Source organism: Cajanus cajan, chromosome 6 (genome assembly GCF_000230855.2).
Source record: "Cajanus cajan strain Asha chromosome 6, NIPB_CcT2T_4, whole genome shotgun sequence".
Lineage (NCBI taxonomy): Eukaryota > Viridiplantae > Streptophyta > Magnoliopsida > Fabales > Fabaceae > Cajanus > Cajanus cajan.
Genome location: NC_138522.1, coordinates 47,173,350 through 47,197,721, shown reverse-complemented (window position 1 = coordinate 47,197,721; position 24,372 = coordinate 47,173,350). Strand labels below are relative to the sequence as shown.

Genomic DNA, 24,372 nt, shown 5'->3' with positions numbered 1-24,372 from the left:
GGCTTAGGAACTTTGTATCTCTATCTGAAACTATGGTCCTAGGAAGTCCATGTAGTTTAACCACATCTCTAAAGAAGAGTTTTGCAATGTTGCTTGCATCATCTACTTTGTGGCAAGGAATAAAATGAGCCATTTTACTGAAACGGTCCACTACCACAAAGATAGAATCCATTCCCCTTTGAGTTCTAGGCAAGCCTAGCACAAAATCCATGCTAATATCTACCCAAGGAGAAGAAGCAACAGGCAAAGGTGTGTATGTACCATGAGGCATTACTTTAGACTTAGCTTGTAAACAAGCTAAACATCTAAAACAATGCCTTTGGACATCTTTTCGCATATGGGGCAAATAAAATTTTTCTTTTAACAAACTAAGGGTTTTCTCAACACCAAAGTGCCCCATAAGCCCACCTTCATGACTCTCTTTAATTAATAATTTCCTAATGGATCCTTGGGGTATGCATAACCTTCCTTCTTTATACAAGTACCCCTCAACCATATAGAAACCATCAAAAGCTTTTTGTTGACATTTTTTATAATTATCACCAAACTCAAGATCTTCCTCATACAACTCCCTAATATTATCAAATCCAAGAATTTGAGTACCTAGAGACACAAGCAAAGTATGTCTCCTAGATAAAGCATCAGCTACAACATTTGATTTTCCTTTCTTGAATTTAATGATATATGGAAATTGTTCAAGGAACTCTAACCATTTGGCATGCCTCTTATTTAACTTACCTTGACCTCTTAAATATTTAAGTGACTCATGGTCACTATGAATGACAAACTCTTTGGACACAAGATAGTGTTCCCAAGTTTGTAAAGCTCTAACCAATGCATACAACTCCTTGTCATAGGTTGGGTAATTGAGGGAGACACCTTTTAGTTTTTCACTAAAATAGGCAATGGGGTGTCCTCCTTGCAATAACACAGCTCCTATGCCAACTCCTGATGCATCACATTCTAGCTCAAAAGTCTTTTCAAAATTTGGTAGAGCTAAAATGGGTGCATTAGTAAGTTGATCTTTAAGTAATTGAAATGCTTGGTCATGCTTTGAAGTCCAATCAAATAAAATATCTTTTTTTACTAGCTCATTCAAGGGTGAAGCAATGCTAGAGAAGTTAGGCACAAATCTTCTATAAAAACTTGCTAGTCCATGAAAACTCCTAATTTCACTAACATTTTTAGGCTTGGGCCACTCTTGAATGACTTTGATTTTCTCGGGGTCCACTTGAACCCCATTTTTGCTTACAATGAACCCTAGGAAAACCACATGATCCACACAAAAAGTACATTTTTCAAGATTTGCAAATAATTGGTTTTCCCTAAGGATCATCATAACCTCTCTAAGATGTCCTAAGTGATCATCTTGAGAACTACTATAGATTAATATATCATCAAAATAAACAACAACAAATTTTCCTATACACTCTCTTAAGATATGATTCATAAGCCTCATGAATGTACTTGGTGCATTGGTTAAACCAAAAGGCATAACTAGCCACTCATACAATCCAAATTTGGTCTTAAAAGCAGTTTTCCACTCATCACCCTTTTTAATTCTTATTTGGTGATAACCACTTTTAAGATCAATTTTAGAAAATATAGTAGCACCATGTAATTCATCAAGCATATGATCAAGTCTAGGGATTGGGTGTCTGTACTTGATTGTGATATTGTTAATGGCCCTACAATCACAACACATTCTCCATTTTCCATCTTTCTTGGGCACTAACAATACAGGCACAACACAGGGACTCAAACTCTTTTGTACCCACCCTTTATTCAATAATTCATGGACTTGGTTCTCTATCTCCTTAGTTTCTTGAGGATTTGTCCTATAGGCTGGTCTATTGGGTAGACTAGCCCCAGGCACAAAATCAATTTGATGTTCTATACCCCTAAAAGGAGGAAGGCCTTTTGGACCTTCACTAGGGAATATATCATCAAATTCTTTTAATAAATGAGAAACTTGAGGAGGTAAAGAACTAAGTTCAATGTTTAAATTATGACACTGAAGCACACTTTTACAAAGAAGAAGGTAAGAAGGCTTTTCAACAATTAGGGTTTGTTTTAAAGTTTCTTGTTGAATTTCTTCTAAAGATTTCTCTTCCTTCTTCTTTGAAGACTTATGCTTCTTTTCCTTTTTGTTTTTTTTTTTAATCAAGTTTTTTTTTCTTCTTCTCTTTTCAATTTCATTTGTACTTGATCCTCTATCACTTGTGAAGGAGACAAAGGATGAAGTCTTGTTTCTTATAAGTAAGTGGACGTCCAATCCAAATGGTTCAAAAGAAGTTTGGGTCATCCAAGCCTAAATAACTCTAACAAGACTTAACTAGTTATAGTCTCCTTAATCTACTAATTACACCTTCAAATAATACAGAAACAAAATTACATACACTACTTGACTCAAAATACAAGAATAAAAATATTCTAATATAATCACTACTAAAATGAATTACAACTAAGAAAATGTATAATAACAATAGGAATCCTTTAAGGTAGGGTAGACCTCTAAAGGTAGGGTACCTTATTTGTAAGGGTAAGTGCCCTACAATTCTCCAAATTAACTTTATCAACCTTAATCCTTCTTGGACTTATCTCTTCCAAAAGGGTTATTGGAAAATAAATTTCCATTACACTTATTTCACTAGGTTTAAAGGGAAAATTTAATTTTAACCCCAAAAATATAGTGAAAATTAATTAGCTTTAAAGAGTTGATGATTTTTATGGACTAATGAACCCTATTTCTTTACATAATTGATCAAATCCCAAGGCCTTCAAAATTGTGGAAATCACTAAGCCAATTGGATTCTGCTTAAAGGATTGGAGAAAAATGGAGGGGGGCCTTTACCAAAATTTGGCTAAGCCAAATCAAAAAGCCTGAGCTGATTCAAGCCAAAGAGTAAAGGGATTATTTCACAAGAAATTTGCACAACCAAATTAAAAAGGGACAAGTAGATTTGGCCAAGAGAACCAACAAACTTGCTTTCTAGAAAGGGTTGAACAAATTGGAAACAACTCAACGAATTGAGTTTTCTTCAACATGAAGAGTTTAAATTTCGCTTAGCCAAATTGAAATTGTTGAGCGAATTGCTCACTTAAAATGATACTTTGTTTTTGTAGATCAAGTCTGCAAATTTCTCAAAAATTTAAAAATTATTTGATACATTGTTTCATTAATTCAAATAAATATATAAAATGATTTTATGATTATTTGTCAATTTGAATTAACGAAACAAAGTATCAAATGATTTTCAAATTTTTTATAAATTTGAAGACTTGATGTATGTATTAAGAACTTTAAATCCAACTATTTAATAGTTGAAATTTGATGTAGAACATGAGTTCTTGAACATAATAAGTCTAGATACACTTATAAGTAATTTAATTTTGTACTTCATGCTTAAGGTAAATTGGTCACTCATATTTTGATTCAAGATTTTGATTTTGATTGAAAATAATTTCAAAATCTAATTTGAATCAAATCACCTAATGATTCTAAATGTTAGGAATAAATTTAAAGTTGCTAGTTGATCAAATTCATTGAGTTTAATGCAAAGAATCTAGTTTGGTGAACTAAAAAATTAATTATTAAACTAAGATCCTTAGAACTTTTAAAGACAAAATTCATTTAGAATGATTTTAAAAATTCAATAACACTAAGTGATAAGAGTCATGTATAGAGAATCTTAGGAGCGCACAGGAATATGATTGATGAAATTCAATCTCAACGGTCATTTTCATTATTATCTTTTTAAACTTTATATATGTGTTTTTATATTGCATGAGTTTAAAATTAAATTAAAAAACAACAAACTTATGTATAATAGTAAATATTTCTTTCACAAATTTTAATTAGAATAATAAAAATTATAAAAATATTTGACAAGTCTCTATGCATATGACAACCTGTAATTCAAATATAGTATAACAAATTTGGTATACTTGTCAGAATATCAACATTATGCCAACTTTCCCTTTTGAATATTAAAATTTTAACGATTAAAAAATAAATATTTAATAAGGAGACTAAAATTGTAATTTTTTTTATAAAATTAAGAGATTAAAATTGTAAAAATAAAAATTGAAGGACCAAGAATGTATATTTGTTATTTTTGTATACCAAAAATTCAATTTAGTTTTTTAAAATATATTAAATTTTAAGATTTAGTTTCTTTCATATAATATATTTTAAAATGGGTTTGTTTCGAGTTATTTTAAAATACTGTGAAAAATATATATTGATAGAGATTGTTTTTTTTTTCATGTTTATTACGGGGTTATAAGTTGTTTTCTTAAGTAAATAACATTTTAGATAATGGAATAACTTCCACATTATTCTTATACTTTTATTCTTAATGAAAGAGATGAACATGTTAATTTCTTTGACGTGGTTATTAATTTTTTTATTCATTTAACTTTCTTACAATCACTTTCATAAAAATATTTTTATTATTAACCAAACATATATTTTTTAAAAATATCTAGCAATATCATTTCCATCGTTATATTCTTGGAAATATTATTCCTTGGAATAAGAGTTGAAACTTGAAAAACCCCCTTGGATATACTTTGAAAATTAATTTTCAGAGGATAAATATTATTTAAAAGTTACCAAAAAAAAATACAAAAAAGACGCGTATAACAGTAGTACAAACTAAAAAGGGGAGTTCCAAAAGGCAAAACCTTTAGAAAAATTTAAGGCTCATGATATATATACCTCTTTTTTTTTTATAAGTACACTTCCTTTATTTTTTTTGAAAAAGATTATAAAATATTATAATTTTTTTAATTTTTTAAATTTTACACTTCCAAATTTTAATTTTTTACTTTCTTTTTTTTATTTCACACACTTTTTTTTTTTTTTTAGTTTTCACATGCTATCAAAATAGGTGGGGTGAAAAAAAGGTAAAGGGAGGTGTATGTAAAAATTGAAAAAAAGAGGAATGATGTGTGAAAAAAAAGTATTAAAATTAAATGTTGTGGATGTAAAATTAAAAAATTTTAAAAAAAATTAGAAATATTATAAAAAATTAATTTTTTTTAAAGGAGGTGTACTTATAGAAAAAATGAAGTGTATATATCATGAACCAAATTTAAAGCTTGCATCTAAAGAAGCTGGCCCAACTTAGTTCAAAAATTTATTGGCCCATAATGAAATAGACGAAGTGAGTAACGCTATTGTTCTACTTAGATATTTTCACTAAATGTTTATTCTTCTTTAATTTATGACTTCTCCAAAAATATTCATCCCGAAATAAAATGAGAATGATGAATTTGTTTACATAAAAAAGATATCTTTTAAACAAAGGAATAATTTTATTGTCCGTAAGGTAGTCCATATTTGACTCGATCAGCAAAATTACTTCCTACAAATAATATCTTTAGTTTATACTAAAAAAGGAAGGTATCATTAATATAAAATCAATTATTAATAAATTTAAGTCAAAATATAGACAAAATGTCAAATTCAACTTTCCTAGATGAATATTGGAATTTTGATTTTTTTAATTCTAATATACATTTTATATTAAAGTACTGATAAATATTTTTATAATCAATTAAGTTTAAAATATTAATTTCACAAATTAACGTTTTTCCTTTATATTTGACACCCAAGAAAAACGATAATATTACTTGTGAAGAACAATATTCGATATGGCTGTCTCTGATTGAAATTTTGGTTTGAGCCCTTAAGTCATAATCTATTTGTTAATATTGATAAGAGCAACAAGTCAAGAACAATATTGAATGAATAATAAGATTCATTTCTTGGGTAATAAATTTGCCTATTGTATCTCTCCCGTCCTAGGTTATACATACAATAAGGTTGCTTATAACCTAAGAGATGCAATGTTCTCTGCCCACCAAGCAAGTTTTATTGCAGCTTTTTATTCTGCACAGAGTTCATGCAATTTTGTTTATTTATACCACTGCCATCAACCTCATTGCCACAAGGCTCATCAAACCCAAAGAACCAAAAATATGGGCGCTGGCCTTTCTCTGCAGAAGCTTGCACATGGTTCCTCATCTAATTTTCTCTCTCATATTCTTCTTCATCGTCACTTATATCATATTTCTCCCATGCATTAATTTGCTGTTTCTTGTTTTGTCTCATGTTTCTGTTGTGTATATGTTTCTTGCAACAATTAATTATACTACCAATTGAGTTGTTACTTATATAATCATCATTCCTCTTTTTCTGAAAATTTGAGACAGGAATTGACGAAAAAAAGCAGAAAGAACTTGGCCCCATTATAGAGGAATTCTATGAAAGCAAAGTCAAAAACGCCCAAAACTTCCTTGAATTCTACCGATTAGTATGCGAGATAATCGAGTACTTAACCATTTTCATATCAAAATTTTGCTTAATTTATAATTAATTAGTTAGCATACATAAAGTGACACGGTTTTTTGTGTGACAACTTGTCAGGAAACTGAATGAAAGGCTCGGAAACACGCAGATCAAACTTCCAGAGGCCGATGATCTTAAGGATGAGTTTGAGGTATATATATATCTTTGAAGTTTATAAAGTAATAGAGTAGTAGCAGTTTAGGTTGTGTATAATTAATAGTATGGCATATATATGCAGAAGCGTCATGGAAAGAAGAAAGACAAGGCACTGACAAAAGCAGAATTCCAAGATATTATGAAGAATTTGGTGAAGAAATCAGGATTCACTGGTATAGGAGCAAAGGAACTAGTATTATACATATTTGGTGTTCCATTGACAGCTTTGTTGATAAAGCAGAGAGTGATGCCACAAGCAGTGCCTGATGAGGTTTTCATTCCGGGTGTCACTTCTGTAACGGTTTTCACACTTGCTGCTCTTAACAAGATTTGATGTTATCATAATAATCTGTTGCTTCACTCTAGTATATCTATGTATCAATTTATCACTTGGAGTTGGATATATATCATGCTCACCTTATGATACATACATATCATGTCTCAAGTACCGGAATTAACGGTTCCATGGCTACTCTTACCTGAAGGGATCATTTTTTTAATAAATCAACAGAAATGTTCGTAGATTGAATTCATTTGCTGCATGTTTAGAGGCCTTTTTAGTTTTTACTCATTTCACGTTAAATGGCAAACAGATCCACAAGCTTCTGTCTTGTATTTATCACATGTTGATGTTGCCAACATAAATATCAAGAATATCAACAAAGTGAAATTTAGTCCAACCGTTGTAACCTGTTAGAGATTTCAAGCGTCATAGACAGACAGGCAGGCATGGCACCATAAATATAACAATAATTGTTATAACAAAATCTAATATCATTTTAAGAAAATAGAATTGAGTCTAATTTAATTTTATAAAATTAATTTTTTAGGTAAAGATTATTTTTCACTTGTTTCATTATTTTATTAGCCAACAAGAAAACTCCAATAATAAAAACAAAATGTTAAAATAAATTAAGTTGTAAAAAAAAGCAAAAGTCAAAGAAACTGAAAATAAAAATCTAAGTTAAATTAGATTGGATTTCATTTTAGATCTAATTATTAATTTAATTTAATTAACCCCTCTCTCCCTCCACACACAAATAATAATAATAATAATAATAATAATAATAATAATTATATTATTAATATGAATACTAATTTCAACACCAATGAATATGTATAATTTAAACTCAAAATCTTATTTAAGAGAATTGAGTCTGACTTGACTTGTTAGTAATTTATATATATATATATATATATATATATATATATATATATATATATTATTATAAAAAAAATATATATGAAAAATTTTATATCATTTTTTTCTTCTCTATAATCTTTATTTTCTTATAGTTAATTGATGTTACTTATAAGTGCATTAATTTTAAATTAGTTTGAAATTTGTACAGTGTGTCTCTTAACTGTTTTCTTTTATTATATATCTTATATATATATATATATAAAATTACATTTATATTAAATTAAAAATTAAATTTTAATATACAATGGTTAGCAGATATCCTTAATAAGCCACAAAATAAAGGGATTAATTTAGAATGATGATAGCGTGCGTTTCACATTGTCAAGTAAATTTGGATTTTATTTCTCTCTCTCTCTCTGTTTGTCTCCTTGGGATGAGGTACTCGTAAATTCATTTCTATAAAGAATTCTGAGTTTAAAGACTTTTTCCTTTCTTAAACTACGGCACCATCTCCTTATCTTTAAAAAAATATTCACTAAAATTAGCTTAATGACTTATATATTAACCAAAAGAAAAAGTTAATAAATTATATTTCATATATGTTGACTGTCTTATATGCATAAGTCATAAAATATATAATGTCGTCTATAGCATCTTAAATAGCAACTCAAAGAACATGCAAATCTAATAATAAGTATTCATGGTTGAAGAATAACTCAAATGGGACATGTTAGAGCATATACTTTTATGAGTTTTATCAACGGTAACTACTTTTTCATTTTGTATGGATCTCACCATTTTTATATAGTTTTCGCTGCAAATTTCTCACACTAAAGTTGTCAAACAATGAAAAGGTATGAAGGGTCTTCTATGATAAATTTATCCGAAGACACTTTTAAAAAATAAAATAAAATAAAATAATTATTTTTTTAAACATGCATAAATTAACTTTTTCACAACCTTATTTTTTAACTTACTAGTTCTAAATTATGGAGAATATTATTTTGATTTTGATTTTTTATTAATTTTTCCTACTATAAATAATTCAGGAGAAATTTATTTAAATACGTCTTAAATATAAAATGTAAATGGTGATTTTGGATTTTTTTTGGTTTGATAAAAAAAATATAACTTTTTTTTTTCACAAAATCGACTCTTATATAAATAAAGTAGAATTTTTTATTGCAACTCTATATCAAGTCAAATATCAAATTAAAGTCCTTGATTAAAGAAACATTTATATACACAACCTTGGCTGATTATGGACATTTTAAAAGCATACAATATATTTAGGGAGTTTTAAAACATTATTTGTTAAAGAAGGGGGGGTGAAATAAAATATTTCGCACGCTCTCAAGGACAAGTCATGTACACTTGAAGTTGCAACTCAATCAACTATATATCATATACTATGAATGAAACAAAATTGAAATTTGATGTTACTATCTACTTACTGTCTATATAGATTGTAACTGTAAAAAAAAAGAAAAAAAAAAAGAAAAAGAAAGGAATCGTTGGCAATCGCTATTCTTTCATATCAAGACAATCAAATACCAATGGTTAGACAGTGATTGCGCACTTAAAAAAACAGAAAATGGGAAAATGGCCCAAGAATAGCATGGAAACACCTTGATTTTAGCACAGTCTCCATATGTGATGGCTCTTAGAGGTTGTAGGAGATGTGAGCCCCAGGAGCATGAACTTTTCAAGGTCCGATTCAAAAATATCATAACACACCCTCATGAATAATGAATCACCCGGCACGTGCACCAAATTAAGGATAGGTCCTCTACCTTACTTTGCAAGTGACAGCTGTCGGTAGTTTGACACAGTTTGACGGGCATCGTACGTGCATCTCCTGTAACATCATCAACATGTCCCCGAACTCTTTGGAAATTAACATGCCAAGAAACAAAAAAGCCTGCCACAACATCAGACTCGGTTTTGGTTCATCAGAGGCAACACGATCCCCTCCTTCGCACGTCACACAAATTATTACATGTTTTCCCAGGATGCATAGATAAAACTTAACCATTATTTCTTCACGTGGGGTTTCCGTGATTATTATTCATAACCAAATGTGAGCAAAATGATTGGGAAAGACAGCGGTGTTATGAAGGCATGGGAGGCAACGATGAGAAAGACACATGCAGTTGCCAAGAAGCGTGCCAACAGCATATTCGGGACGATATCTTTGGCACATGTTACGGATGAAGAAGATAACAATGATGATAATGAGGAGGACGAGAGTTGGAACGAGGCGTTTGAAGTGTACATTGAAGAGAAGGTTCTGTCAAACGGGGATTACTATACTGGTGAATGGGCGAATAACTTCCCACATGGGTTAGGGAAATATCTTTGGACCGATGGGTGCATGTACGTTGGAGATTGGTTTAAAGGGAAAACGAAGGGAAAGGGTAGGTTCAGTTGGCCTTCAGGGGCCACGTATGAGGGAGAGTTCAAGGGTGGTTACATGGATGGGACAGGGACATACACAGGGTCTAACGGCGAGACTTACAAGGGGCAGTGGGTGATGAACTTGAAACATGGTCATGGTTTCAAGAGTTATGTGAATGGGGATTGGTATGATGGGGAGTGGAGGAGGGATTTGCAAGATGGGGAGGGGAGGTATGAGTGGCAGGATGAGAGTCATTACGTGGGGGAGTGGAGGAATGGGAGTATATGGGGCAAAGGGAAATTTGTTTGGGCTAATGGGAAAGTGTTTGAAGGGTTTTGGGAAGATGGTTTGCCAAAGGGGAATGGGACATTCAAGTGGCCTGATGGGAGTTTCTATGAGGGGACTTTCAGCAAAGATGGTAAGGATCCGAGTGGGACATACCATCCAAATCCAATTGAGGAAGAGGGGGAGGAGAATCATAAGGAATGGGATCCTCAAGAGTTGTATAGTGAGTTGAGTGGTTACGTGGTGTGCCCTGGGGAGAAGGCTCAGGGTATGCCTTCAAATAAGAGGCTCTCGGTTTGGAGGTCTACCAAGGCAGGGGAGAATGCCAGGAATAGGAGGATGTCGGTGGATGGAAGGGTCAGTATTGGGTTGGAGAGGTGGGATGGTGGAGAGAGTGATGCAAGTGGTGCTAGAACTCCATCTAGGGTGAGTGATCTTGATGAGGATTTGATGGCTTCGCGTGTGGATGATGCTGCTGCTGCTGAAACCCAGGGTCAGCTTCTGCCTCTCAAAGCACCTAAGAAAGCAAAGAGGCAGGGTGAGACTATTAACAAAGGACACAAGAATTATGAGCTCATGCTCAATTTGCAGCTGGGAATCAGGTGTGTGTTGGATGCCTTTCTCAAAATTCCCAACCATGTTAAAAGGACAAAACTTAGATGTTTCTCTTGGTGCTTGTTTGGTATAGCTTCAAGACGTGGTTTAAGCTACCCAGGCTTGCTTCTGCATCAAACACTCACATAGTATTGTTTTCCGGTTATAATTAGAATTTCACTTCCCTAGTAAGAATTTACGCGTTGCATGCCTCATTAGTAAGAGTCAGTGTTAACTATAACTTACTTTATTTCCTGCTCCATGTTTACTTCCATCTTCTTTCCTGCCAAAGTAGCATTCCATTATCTCTTAATTATATTATGTCAATGAATGATATAGCATCTTAAGTGCCAGCCATGTCTAAGCAGAGAGGAAAAATGGCGTCCATGGTTCATTCTGTTGTTTACTTTAAAAATAAATTTATTTCCTTCATATAACTTCACCCCTATAATATAAATTAACAATTCTATATTTTCTGCATATGCAATTTGACATGTTATGCAGCTGTTGTGTTTTATTTTTCCGTAATTTTAGCCTCGCTGATTGCTTTCTTTTTACTCGTCTTTAACTTTATAATATTTCACATTTTATAATTAATTAATTTCTTGAACTTCATAGGCATTCTGTTGCAAGGCCTGCTCCCACAGCATCCCTTGATCTGAAGCCTTCAGCTTTTGATCCCAAGGAGAAAGTGTGGACAAGATTTCCACCCGAAGGGTCCAAATATACTCCACCACATCCATCGTGTGACTTTAAGTGGAAGGACTATTGCCCGGTAGTTTTTAGGTGAGCCCTATTATTAATACTTAATTGGTTGTTCTTGTTAGTTAATCTGTGCATATTATACTAGTCATTACACAAATATATTTATTACTTATGCATGAAATTTTATTTTGTCATCGAGTTGTCTGTGGTTCCTCCTTTCATAAACAAATAATTATGAGTATTAGTTCAATTTTAACATGCTACTAAAAAAAAGAAACTCTTAGCCAAGTAGCATTTTCTTCAACTCATACGTTGCTCTCTGTCTTTAGAGCTCTTAGGAAGCTATTTAAGGTGGACCCAGCTGATTACATGTTATCCCTATGTGGAAGTGCGGCCCTTCGAGAACTTTCTTCTCCAGGAAAAAGTGGCAGCTTCTTTTACTTGACCAATGACGACCGTTATATGATTAAGACGATGAAGAAAGCTGAAGTGAAAGTGAGTTCTAGGCTTATCTAGCCATATTTGAAATTTCTTAGGAACCATGACATGACATGATTCTTAAAATATTTAGCCTTGCTTGATTTGTCTTGCAGGTTCTATTGAGAATGCTTCCGGCCTATTACAATAATTTTCGAGACCACGAAAATACTCTTTTGACAAAGTATTATGGCTTGCATTGTGTAAAGTTAAATGGACCTATTCAGAGGAAGGTACATTTCCTATCGTGAGTGTCAATACAATATTTTATGTTGTAGAAACTTCAAATTTTTTGGCATTAACTATTTTTATTATTTTAGGAAAATAAAAATTTCTATAATAAGCTTCATAATATGTTTGGTTTTCCAGGTTCGGTTTATCATAATGGGAAACCTCTTTCGTTCTCAGTATATCACCCATAGACGCTACGATTTGAAGGGTTCTTCACTTGGACGCACCTCAGATAAGCCTGAGACTGAGATTAGTGAAACCACCATACTTAAAGATCTTGATCTTAATTTTATATTTCGACTGGAGAAGCCCCGGTTTCAAGACTTTTGCAGGTGATAATGATTTTGAGACCATAATTTTTAATTTTTAATTTTATATTTTAAAGCTAAATTTGACCACAATTGTAAGTTTTGAAATACATGTAGTATGACAAGTAATGAAGTTAAAATTAACTCCCTTGATTTTCTAATGATTGGTTATAATTTTGAATAACTAATAAGTTAAACAATTAAGAATCAAAATAAGTTTTGCGGTTTTAATTCACTGTCTTATGTCAAATTAAACTAAGTATGTAAAGCATATATTTGTTCTCCAGTCAAATTGATAGGGACTGTGAGCTTCTGGAACAGGAGGGAATTATGGACTATAGTTTGCTAGTGGGCATTCATTTCAAAGATATATCGCCAGATGGGGAAGTTATTCCTTTACAATCAGGAGCTCCTGCTACTGGTAATTTTCTTTCCCTATAATATGATCTATTCTATAAATTCAATGCTTAAATATGTGTGTCTGTGTTGTGCTTTGACAAGTGACAACCCAATAAGAACCTTTTTGTTTTCCAATTCCAGTTGATTCAGAAAATGAAGAAACTCCCCAAACTTCAAGCGAAGACACCGATCAACTTCCTCCTAAACCTTCAAGGTGAGATGTCTGTTAAAAGTTGTTTTAGCATACATAGTATACAATTAGATTTGCACAACTTTATGCTGCTTAACTTTAAAAATAAGTACAAATACCATAATAAACTAGACTGCACAGATCAACATTCAATGAAGGAACATTACCTTTAGTAACTCGATAGTATGTATATTGGATCGTATCATACAGTTAGCAAATTAGCCGTGTAGTTAGCTATACAGTTAGATCTGTCATTAGTTTCTTGTTGTGTTAATGTTAGAGGAGAAGCTTCACTTGTCCCATAAATACATGTTACTCTCTTTGGCTCAGTCCCATTTTTCTAGTCTCTGTTGCAATTCTAATACAATTAACTAGACTAGTGGCAGGGTAGCTTAGAATTTTGTCTGCGTGCTTCAATTTGTTTTCTTTACTTAGCATTATCCTTTCATATTAAGCACGTCCTCCCCCTCCCCCACTCTCCCCCAATATTGCACATTATTTCTTTTCAGTTGATGTATTATATTTTGATTTAATTTGTAGTTAGTAAGAAATGTGGTTTATAAAGTTTTCAAGTAATGTAGTTAGGTTTTATCTAATGGTGCTTTCCATGTCTATGTGAAAGCATACATAACCCATCATTCAGTGATGAAAAGCTCAAAGCTTAATATGGTTATTTGGGTATCTGCAGTGTCAAATTGGGTATGAATATGCCAGCAAGGATTGAAAGGACAGTGAGAAAAAGTGGTTGCGAATTACAACTTGTAGGAGAACCAATTGGAGAGTTCTACAATGTTGTGTTGACTTTTGGTATCATTGACATACTTCAAGACTATGACATTAGCAAGAAGCTTGAGCATGCCTACAAATCCATTCAATATGACCCGACCTCAATATCAGCTGTGGATCCTATACAATACTCAAGGCGTTTTCGTGATTTCATATTTAAAATATTCACTGAAGATTCTTGAAAAGTATACATGATTTTGCATTTTCTCATTTGGATACAACATGGTTATAAATATCCAATGCAAAAATGGCAGTGTTGGGTTGTTGCAAGTTACACCCCTCCTAGCCTTAATTTTGATCCACATGAATTGGGGTACTAATTCAAACCTATTGTTTATTGTACGTTCTTAATTTCCTTCATTCCTTGTATAGTACAAACGTACAGTATAAATAGTATACATGAACACTGAACACATCATTGAAAATGTTGAAAGCAAGAGCGACTATGTATGTGCATCTTGTGCACACTTGCTAGAATATAATATTGTATCCTTTTTTGGTAATTCTTTTCTAAGAGATGGAGAAGGGTGACAGAGAATTCCAAATTTTTGTATCTGATTGAGATGTACATAAGTGAATGGAAATAGATCATTGTATATGTTTACTATTTCAATTTTCTCCTCCTCTTTGATGCTATCGGTTATTTCATTGAATATAATAAGCAGAATTTGTTGCTGAGTTCTCAATTACATGCAACTTCTCATGAACGCACTTTTAAGAAGGTAAAATGAATATTTTTTTTTTGTTAAATTATAAACAATTTTATTATTACCTTAACTTTTGATAGGAAATGAGAAAAAAATAATTTATTTTATTTTTCTTTCATTTTTTATAGCATATTTTAATAAATTTATTCGATCGTTAGTTCTGGTGTTCAACACTTATATTTTTTATTTAAAAATTATAATTTGATTTTTAATTTAAATATGAAGTTGCGAGACCGATGAAAAATAATTATACTTTCTTATTAAAACAATAAATTAGTTGTAAATAAATTGCATTGAAAGAGTCACACATTTCTAATGCAATCATATTTTAGTTTATAAATTATCCTACTTTAAGGGGATATAATATTTGATGTTTTAGAAGGTGGAAAGAGAGGAAAAATATTGGGCTAATGACATGTTAGAATTGTGGTAAAAATTTATCTAAAACTAATTTTTTAGATCTAAATTACAAGCAATTTTATTATTAAAATAGAAAAGAGATTATTAAGAGTAGAAGATAGTGTATTATTTTGTCACATAAACTATATGAATTAGTACTCTATTTATAGTAGAGCAACGTATAATCATCACATAACTTTTCAATAGCATTGAATGTCAAAAATCTTTCAAATGATTACATAAGAACAAATAACAACCCTTAAACAAGATTATTATCTTTTAGTTTGTATTTTATAAGAGAGAAATATTTTATTAGTAAAAATTACAATTACAATAACATGATTTAAACTTGAAATTTTATACACATCTTATATTTTACTGTTAGATTGATCTTAATGATTTTGATAAATAAATTAGTTGAATGAAAATTAAAAAAAAATAAAAATAAAATGTATGAAAATAAGTGAAAGGTGAGATGAATTTTAGAGCATCTATAATGTTTAGTAGCTTAAAATGAGTTTTTTTAGCTTCTTTTTTGGACCCATTATGCCATGTAAATTTTAGTAACATTTACACAATTTTGCTTCCATACTGTTTTTTTTATTTGATTTCCTAACTTAATTTTATATTTCCTGCAAGTCACATGTTCTTAATCTTTCTTTCTTTGTGATGTTTCTCTTTCCTCTCATATATAATTCCCTGGGTACATCAACTTTCGTTGTCTTTGTAACTTGTTTTTTATTCATTACAATTGCTTATTTAAGCAACATTGCTTACTTGTGGCAGACAACTTCATCGCTGAAAATTGAAAAACACCATTGTATTGTTTAAAAAATTTGAATAAGCTCTCCATGCTAGAGTTGATCTTAGAACTTTAGGATTATATATATTTTGAAAGAAATAAAATATTCCCTCTCTCTCTTCATTTTCGTGACATTTTGACTCTCTTTCAACTGAAATTCTTTCATATGTCTTACAAGTTTTTTTTTTCTTGATATTTAACCATTTATTCTAATTCCTCAGTTTCTTTTAGTTAATCATCCATTTTTTACAATAACAACTAATCATATTATTTAAATTAAATTATTTTATTTTTATTTCATTAAATAGATAACTGACATGATACTATTAAAAGATATGATTAATTATTAGTGTAAAAAAAATTTACACAAATAGTACATAAGTGATTTTTTTTTTTAATTTCAGTAAATAGTACCAAATAGAGGTTTAATATAGTAACTCACAACCCTTCATCTCCCAACACTATTTTCTAATTATTTCTAACAAAATCTTTTTATGCCGCTAGATCTCTCAAAAGAGTTGTTTATCAAACAAGATTTCAGTAGAAAAAAAATCTAACTCCTAATTATAAAAGAAAAGCGAGAATTATTAACTCTAAATCTTTAACCACTTGGATCATCAACCCCATATTCATAGTATATTTTAGAGATTAGATTTTCATATTCTAGATAATTCAAGATATTTCATATTTCTTTTTCCATGCAATTCATATTAATTTTGGGGGTGTGTGTTGACGGGATATCTTTGAAGTGTGTGGATCAGATAAATTAAAGGTGAAACGGTGGAATAGGAAGCTGATGAAGTGATGATGAATCAGTTCAGTTTTATAGGATATTAGCAAAAGCCAATAAAGGGTCACTCCCAGAAACTTGAAAAGGATAGGTCGGCATGTATAGTGTTCTAATAGAACAAAAGGACAAATCATCAATTCACCTTAGGATGCTAGAAAAGCCACTCTTTTCAAATTTGTGTTATCAATACACAAGATCGAAGCCATAGCATGTTCAGTGTTCATTACTCAGGTAGATTGTCATGAGCGGATAAAATAAAATAAAATAAAATAAAATAATTTCTTAATATTTGATATGTAAAATTAAAATATAAAAAAAGTGTATTTTTATCTTTACTACCATACTGTAACCTATAATGATTTAAATGAATATAATAAACTATCAAGAAAGATTATATATTCAAAATTGAAAACGAACACAGAATAATGAATTATACATAAAAAAAAAAAAGTGTATTTTCTTGATGTGGCTGTTCGTGTAAAACCGTAGTCAGAAAGTTATTCTAACCTTATATTAATATGGATCAAGTGGAACTGAAATAAAGCCCAAATAAAGTTTTGATTCATGCTTGGGTTGTGGAGTAAACTAATAATAAAATCTATAGGCACTAAGCTTTGGTTTCATTGATGAATTCATCATACGATTTGTATTCTTTTTTGACAAAATATAATGTATTCTGTTTGTATTAATTTATAATTATCATAGTCACTTATTTTGTATTTAATTGGAAAGCATCCTAATTAGCTCAACAAAAGTCAAGATACTTGGATTTGCTATGTTTGTTTGGCAAGAAATGTGGATGCCATGGAAGTGTTTAAAATAACTTGCCTGGATGGAAATCACTTTTGGAAAAAAAAAAAACATTATTTCACTTTGCATCTGATTCTAGTCAAAAGTGATTCTAAAAGAAGCAGTGATAATCCTCTAATATAAATAAGCTCTAATATCACTTTTCATTAAAATAATATTTAGATATTTTATATCACTAAATTCTCATTTTACCCCATGTTATTATTAAAAGCATAGAACATTTTAGTTTTTAATTATATATATATATATATATTTATTTATTTTTTTTTTTCTCTCTCTTCATTTTATCCTTAACTTTATAAAAGAGTATTTGTTTTAGTTATTTTTGATGTAAAACAAAATGTTTTTACCGGAAATCTGCTGTAGAGCTGATCCGCCAGGTAAGATCGGTGAGTCTCATTCACTGGTACGTTAATGTTTCAAGATGGGGGTAGTACATGCAAAAGAGACTCCGATGCTAAAGTTAGGGTTTGTATGAGTGTGAGTCTCGTATAAATAATGCACGTACCTTGGTGTGAATTAGAGTTGTGTTGGGCCTTGGGCCCGAGATCAGTTATGATCTGATTAGGATGACGAGCTGACGTCACACAGCGCGTGTCCGAGGTCGTCCTGCGCTGTGGTGCCGAGCTCGGAGCTCGGCTTCGCAGTACGGATAGTACACTAGCCCCCCGAGCTCCGAAGACCGTAGGTCGATGAGTTAAGACCGAGCTCGTCAGGGAGCAGTGACCTTTCGCGTATGCTTTCCTGTCAAGATGCCATGTGTTGCAACTGTCGCCTCGTTCTCGAGAACGTGCAGGCGGCGTGGTAACAAGATTGTATTTTTATCTGTTTGATGACATTGCCTCTTTGGGTCGATGTGGTATTCCAATGTCCATGTTTCATGGCCGAGCTGAGGAACTCGGCAATGATGAGTTTACTGCTTGGTCAGGCTGGTAAACCTTTGATTGAGTCAATAGATTGGTGAGGGACAAGTCGGCAACTTGGCTGGCCAGTACACTTGCCCCCCAAGCACCGAGTGATGTAAGAGCGAAGGGGCTTCTAAGGAGCTCCTAAATTTGTTGTTTGGAGGTTCGAGCTCGACCTTGGTTAAGAAAATGTGATCTCAAGGTTTGGACTCGACCTTGGCATATCAAGGTTCGAACTCGACCTTGGTTAAGAAAATGTGATCTCAAGGTTCGGACTCGACCTTAGCGTATCAAGGTTCGAACTCGACCTTGGTTAAGAAAATATGATCTCAAGGTTCGGACTCGACCTTGGCATATCAAGGTTCGAACTCGACCTTGGTTAAGAAAATGTGATCTCAAGGTTCGGACTCGACCTTAGCATATCAAGGTTCAAACTCGACCTTGGTTAAGAAAATATGATCTCAAGGTTCGGACTCGACCTTGGCATATCAAGGTTCGAACTCGACCTTGGTTAAGAAAATGTGATCTCAAGGTTTGGACTCGACCTTGGCATATCAAGGTTTGAACTCGACCTTGGTTAAGAAAATGTGATCTCAAGGTTCGGATTCGACCTTGGCATATCAAGGTTCGAACTCGACCTTGGTTAAGAAAATATGATCTCAAGATTCGGACTCGACCTTGGCATATCAAGGTTCGAACTCGACCTTGGTTAAGAAAATGTGATCTCAAGGTTCGGACTCGACCTTGGCATATCAAGGTTTGAACTTGACCTTGGTTAAGAAAATGTAGTCTCAAGGTTCGAACTCGACCTTGGTTAAGAAAATATGATCTCAAGGTTCGGACTCGACCTTGGCATATCAAGGTTCGAACTCGACCTTGGTTAAGAAAATATGATCTCAAGGTTCGGACTCGACCTTGGCATATCAAGGTTCGAACTCGACCTTGGTTAAGAAAATATGATCTCAAGGTTCGGACTCGACCTTGGCATATCAAGGTTCGAACTCGAACTTGGTTAAGAAAATATGATCTCAAGGTTCGGACTCGACCTTGGCATATCAAGGTTCGAACTCGACCTTGGTTAAGAAAATGTGATCTTAAGGTTTGGACTCGACCTTGGCATATCAAGGTTCAAACTCGACCTTGGTTAAGAAAATGTAGTCTCAAGGTTCGAACTCAACCTGGGCATATCAAGGTTCGAACTCGACCTTGGTTAAGAAAATGTGATCTCAAGGTTCGAACTCGACCTTGGTTAAGAAAATATGATCTCAAGGTTCGGACTCGACCTTGGCATATGAAGGTTCCAACTCGACCTTGGTTAAGAAAATGTAGTCTCAAGGTTCGGACTCGACCTTGGCAAGTCGTCATGGTTAATGTGCCAATACCGAAAATGTATGGGAATGGAGTTGCTTTGTTGCTTTATTTCTAAGGTGTGCCTCGTTAAAACCTTCCTTGGCCAAAAACCCTTTTCTTTAGTGGAAAAAAAGGCCGAGGAGGAAAAAGAGTACATCACCTGAATTTACAAGTTAAGAGAAATAAAATTTGAGGTGGGTGGAATTCCAGATTCCAAATTTTCCTTTGGAGGGGTCTGTTCTTGCTTCTCCCCGTAATCGCTAAACAAGGTCGCCAACTTTAAATGTTCGTGGCCTGACCTTGGTCTTGCTTTCCTTGTGGTTTGTCGCGAATTGCCTTGCGGAACTCGACATGCTCCTCCATCTGGATGTAGCCGGTAGCACGAGCACGAAGCTCATCCATGTCGCGAGGGGCTTCTCGGCACAAGCTGTTGACGAACGGTCCCCGGCTTGAGTACCATGAGCATGGCGTGTAAGGCGACCTCGGGATTCAAGTTGCGAATCTTCACAGAGATGCCAACAAAACGTTCCATGAACGCACGTAGTGGTTCGTCGTCACCCTGTCTGAGGCTGGCCAAAGCAGCCGACGTTACGAGGTGAGGTCGACTCGTTGCATATACTGCGCCGTGAATCGTCTGACTAGAGTGCCGAAGCTGTCAATTGACTCGGCAGGTAGCTGGGTATACCAGTTGAGTGCGGCCCCTTTGAGCGAGGTCCGAAAAACCCTACACAAGATAGCATCATTGTTAGTGTAGAGGTTTACCTGGGTCGCATACAGGTCAACGTGCTCATCGGGGTCCGTCGTGCCATCATACCGATCGAGGTGGAGAGGCTTCCACTCTTGAGGGAGTGGTGTCTCCATGATGCCGTCCACAAAGGGATGACGGCGGAAGGTTGCTTGACCTCCTGTGACATAAGTCGGGGCTTTGCTGACTTCATGGACCGATTTGTTCGTCAGAACATGAGACCGATGCGTGGCAGGTCGTGGAGTCGGTGCCCTAATCGCAGTTCGGGGCTGAGAGACCGAGTGCCCTTCTTCCTCGTGGAGGTTGCTCGCCTTAGGAGGATGATCAGAGGGGCCCCGAGGGAGCTGGGCGCGAATCCGCTCATTTTCAGCGCGTAGCGCCGCTAGATCTGCTTCATTGGCGGTCCGCATCGCAACTATGTCAGTTTTGTGCTGGGCACGCATGTTTCGCAGATCGGCGTCGTGTTGCTGCCGCATCTGTTCGACCTGGTCGATCAGTCTCCTCAATGTGGCTTCGTTGTCCATGGTAGTTGAGTGGTTTGCGTCGTCTGTTGCGCGTTTGCTATGGCTTCTAGTGAATACCATAAGCGTGGCCGATAAGAGCTGTCTTGATCGGTCCCACGGTAGGCGCCAAATGTTCTTACCGGAAATCTGCTGTAGAGCTGATCCGCCAGGTAAGATTGGTGAGTCTCCTTCACTGGTACGTTGATGCTCCAAGATGGGGGTGATACCTGCAAAAGAGACTCCGATGCTAAAGTTAGGGTTTGTATGAGTGTGAGTCTCGTATAAATAATGCACGTACCTTGGTGTGAATTAGGGTTGTGTTGGGCCTTGGGCCCGAGATCAGTTATGATCTGATTATGATGACGAGCTGACGTCACACAGCGCGTGTCCGAAGTCGTCCTGCGCTGTGGTGCCGAGCTCGGAGCTCGGCTTCGCAGTACGGATAGTACACAAAATAAAAAATAAAAAATAAAAAATGGAAAATAACTAAAATGAATGACTTTTTATGAAATTAATTAGAATTAAATTGATCAATACTTACAACTTTGGAAAATAAGATAAAAAGGTTTATGAATGACCACTAATGCAAAAGAGGCTTTTTACGTCTATATTTTTACGTCAGACTACAACATATCCGACGTAAAAACGACGCGGTGGCATTTTTGAAAATAACGCAAATTTTTTTACGTCGGACAACAAAGGGACCGACGTAAATTAAACAATCTACGTCGGACCTCAGCTACAACCGACGTAGATTGTTGAATTTACGTCGGTCCCTTTGTTGTCCGACGTAAATGAAGTTGAATTTTTGAATTTAAGTTGCGTAGCGCCTCTCCTTCTTCACCAGATTTCCTTCCCGCTCTCCCTGCTTCGCAGCCAACACGTAACGCCTCTCCATTCTTCACCAAATTTCGTTCAGATTTTGTTCAGATTTCGCAGCCAACACGTAACGCCATTGTTTGGGAGCATTCAGATTTCGTTCCCGTTCTTCGCTCATTTCCTACGTTCGAAGGTTCCTTTCTTATCTTCTTCCCTCCTTTCTTTATTCCGTTCGAACGTATCGTAATGTTTATCTGGCTGCAGACAGGAGCAGAAATTTGTACAAGGCCTTCTGGGTTTGGAGACGCAGTCCTGGGTTTATCAAGCAGAACGGGCCGTTCTCCAAGCAGAACGGTCCTTTCTCCAAGCAGAACGACCGTTCTCCAAGCAGAACGGCCGTTCTCCAAGCAGAACGGGCCGTTCTCCTGCACTTGTTTTTTTTTTTTTTTTTTTTTTTTTTTTTTTTTTAATTTTGTATGACTTTTTACGTCGGACCTTGGCATGTCCGACGTAAATTTACGTCGGTTTTCGTGTCACGACGTAAAATTTACGTCTCCCGCTTTTATGTCGGACGTTTCTCTAACGTAAAAACCCCTAAATAACCGATGTAAAATGCTTATTTTGTACTAGTAGACTTATTATTTTGACATTTTTTTATTTATTCCTAACCAAATCATTTAATTTTAATTTTAATTTTAAATAACAAATTTTTGATCCATTAATAAAATATTAACAATTAAATCAGATGACATTAGTTAACTATCTAAAATTATAAATTAACCGGAAATATTCTATGCACTTACCTTTAGCCCCACAAACCCATTTTTGAAATTTAGCCTTGCATAATTATCCTTTTTATTGGTATTTTAAACATTTTTATAAGTTCTTCATCCACTTCCATTATTTTATTTGGTTGGAAACTAACTACGTAATCCTATGTTACTTTTCACAAATTCACTAAGAAACATTTTTTTTAATATTATAATACCACTAAAAGAAAAATTATGTGTGCTTAACTATTTTTTAAATAACGCTCACATATTTGCACACAAAAGTTATATGAGACCAAATATTTTACATGATTAAAATTAAAATATGTTTATTTTTTATACTAAAATCAAAGTTAAATTTAATAAAATTTAATAGTAGAGATTAAACAAATGGTTTTAAGTTTTACAGAATTAAAAAATAAAGATTTTTTTTTATAAAATATAAAATAAAAAATTATTCTAGACTAAAAATATATTTAAATTTAAAATTAATATATTTATTGTCAGATTATGTAATTAAATACGTGTATTTTAATTAAATTTATTAATTATTATAAAATATGCTACAAAAATAAAGTAATTTTACTATTGAAAAAAATTGTTCAGAGTGTCACCGAATGCTTGACGACACGTCTCTATCTCATAATATTGAGAGTTATTGCATTTTCTTGAACAAAACAGTGCAGATTCATATTATTAATTTAGTTGTATTTAGTAAGATTTATTGTATAATTTAGTAGCAATTAATAGTATCAGTATAATATAGTATACTGTATTGATATTAATAAATTTCATTTCCGTGCATTTAATTTTGTCAACGGAAATAGAAGTTGCCCAGTTTACCTTCAGCACGCATCTCGTGACGTCACCCTCATACTTTTATATAAAATAAAATAAATTAAAAACAATTGAAAATATAACAATAAAATTATGTGATGGACAGAGATTCTCCGATGGAACCGTCTTTGGGTGAAAAAAATCTGATGCATCCCATATCACTCTATACTGAACTCACTGATAATAAGAAATCGGTAGATTTTTTTATTTTCACAAACATTTTTATTTGAGACAATTTTATTAAACTAATATAATTATAATAAATGTAATAAATTTTTTTAAATCAGTCCATTATGTCATTTAAGTTTATTAAATGTGAATGAAACTTATTTTATCATTTTTTCATTTAAGTGCGTAAAGTTATTACGTTTAAAATTTTAACCAAACAAATACATATCACTATGAACATATTTTAAAAAAGAAAAATGTTAGATACTTACGAACGGACCGAAATTTGTTCTGAATTATTAAAAAATTGATTCAATTTTATTAAAAAAGTATTAATATTATAATTATTTACAGACCAATTTGAAATATCATTCAAAGATATAATGATCCTTTTAGAAAAGATAGTTATTTAACAATGAAGAAAATATATAAATTTTTTAAGAGTGTGATAGTTGAAATAATATATTTTATCATTGTAATTTTATAAGTAAAATGTGTCAGAATTACTGAAAGTTGCTTAACTTTATTCGGCTTCTTCATGACTAACCTCAGTCTGATTCAATGAATAGTAAAAAAGCATAAATTGTTTGGGCAAGCAAGACAAGAACAGCGTGTGAGACCGAGGATCACATTCCTCCAATAAGATGGGAATCTTACCGTAGGCGACGCAGGGGGTAAGTGTGGACGTTAGCACAGAGTGCAGAAACTCGAGTGGTGCAATGTGTTCACTGAGTGA

The 24,372-nt window shown here is 33.3% G+C and overlaps 2 protein-coding genes across 4 annotated transcripts; both read left to right on the top strand.

The window, feature by feature from the left end:
* Positions 1-5,736: 5,736 nt before the first annotated feature.
* On the top strand, positions 5,737-7,043 carry LOC109815643 (uncharacterized). 2 transcript variants are annotated; one of them, XM_083077257.1, is made up of 4 exons: positions 5,737-6,025; positions 6,219-6,340; positions 6,437-6,509; positions 6,597-7,043. In XM_083077257.1, exons 1-4 carry the CDS (start codon positions 5,852-5,854, stop codon positions 6,846-6,848), a joined length of 621 nt encoding a protein of 206 aa, XP_082933383.1. In that variant the 5' UTR covers positions 5,737-5,851; the 3' UTR covers positions 6,849-7,043. The 2 variants fall into 2 exon arrangements, with proteins under 2 accessions (XP_082933383.1, XP_020235994.3); XM_020380405.3 differs by having other exon boundaries at positions 5,891-6,025; positions 6,223-6,340.
* Positions 7,044-9,333: 2,290 nt separating this feature from the next.
* LOC109815650 (phosphatidylinositol 4-phosphate 5-kinase 5) lies at positions 9,334-14,629 on the top strand. Of its 2 annotated transcripts, XM_020380414.3 has the most exons (8): positions 9,339-10,943; positions 11,554-11,721; positions 11,970-12,135; positions 12,234-12,350; positions 12,487-12,680; positions 12,944-13,077; positions 13,197-13,269; positions 13,934-14,629. In XM_020380414.3, the coding sequence occupies exons 1-8, from the start codon at positions 9,748-9,750 to the stop codon at positions 14,211-14,213; spliced, it is 2,328 nt and encodes a 775-aa protein (XP_020236003.1). In that variant the 5' UTR covers positions 9,339-9,747; the 3' UTR covers positions 14,214-14,629. The 2 variants fall into 2 exon arrangements, 1 of the variants encoding a protein (XP_020236003.1); XR_003805717.2 differs by lacking the exon at positions 13,934-14,629 and having other exon boundaries at positions 9,334-10,943; positions 12,978-13,077.
* Positions 14,630-24,372: the final 9,743 nt, after the last annotated feature.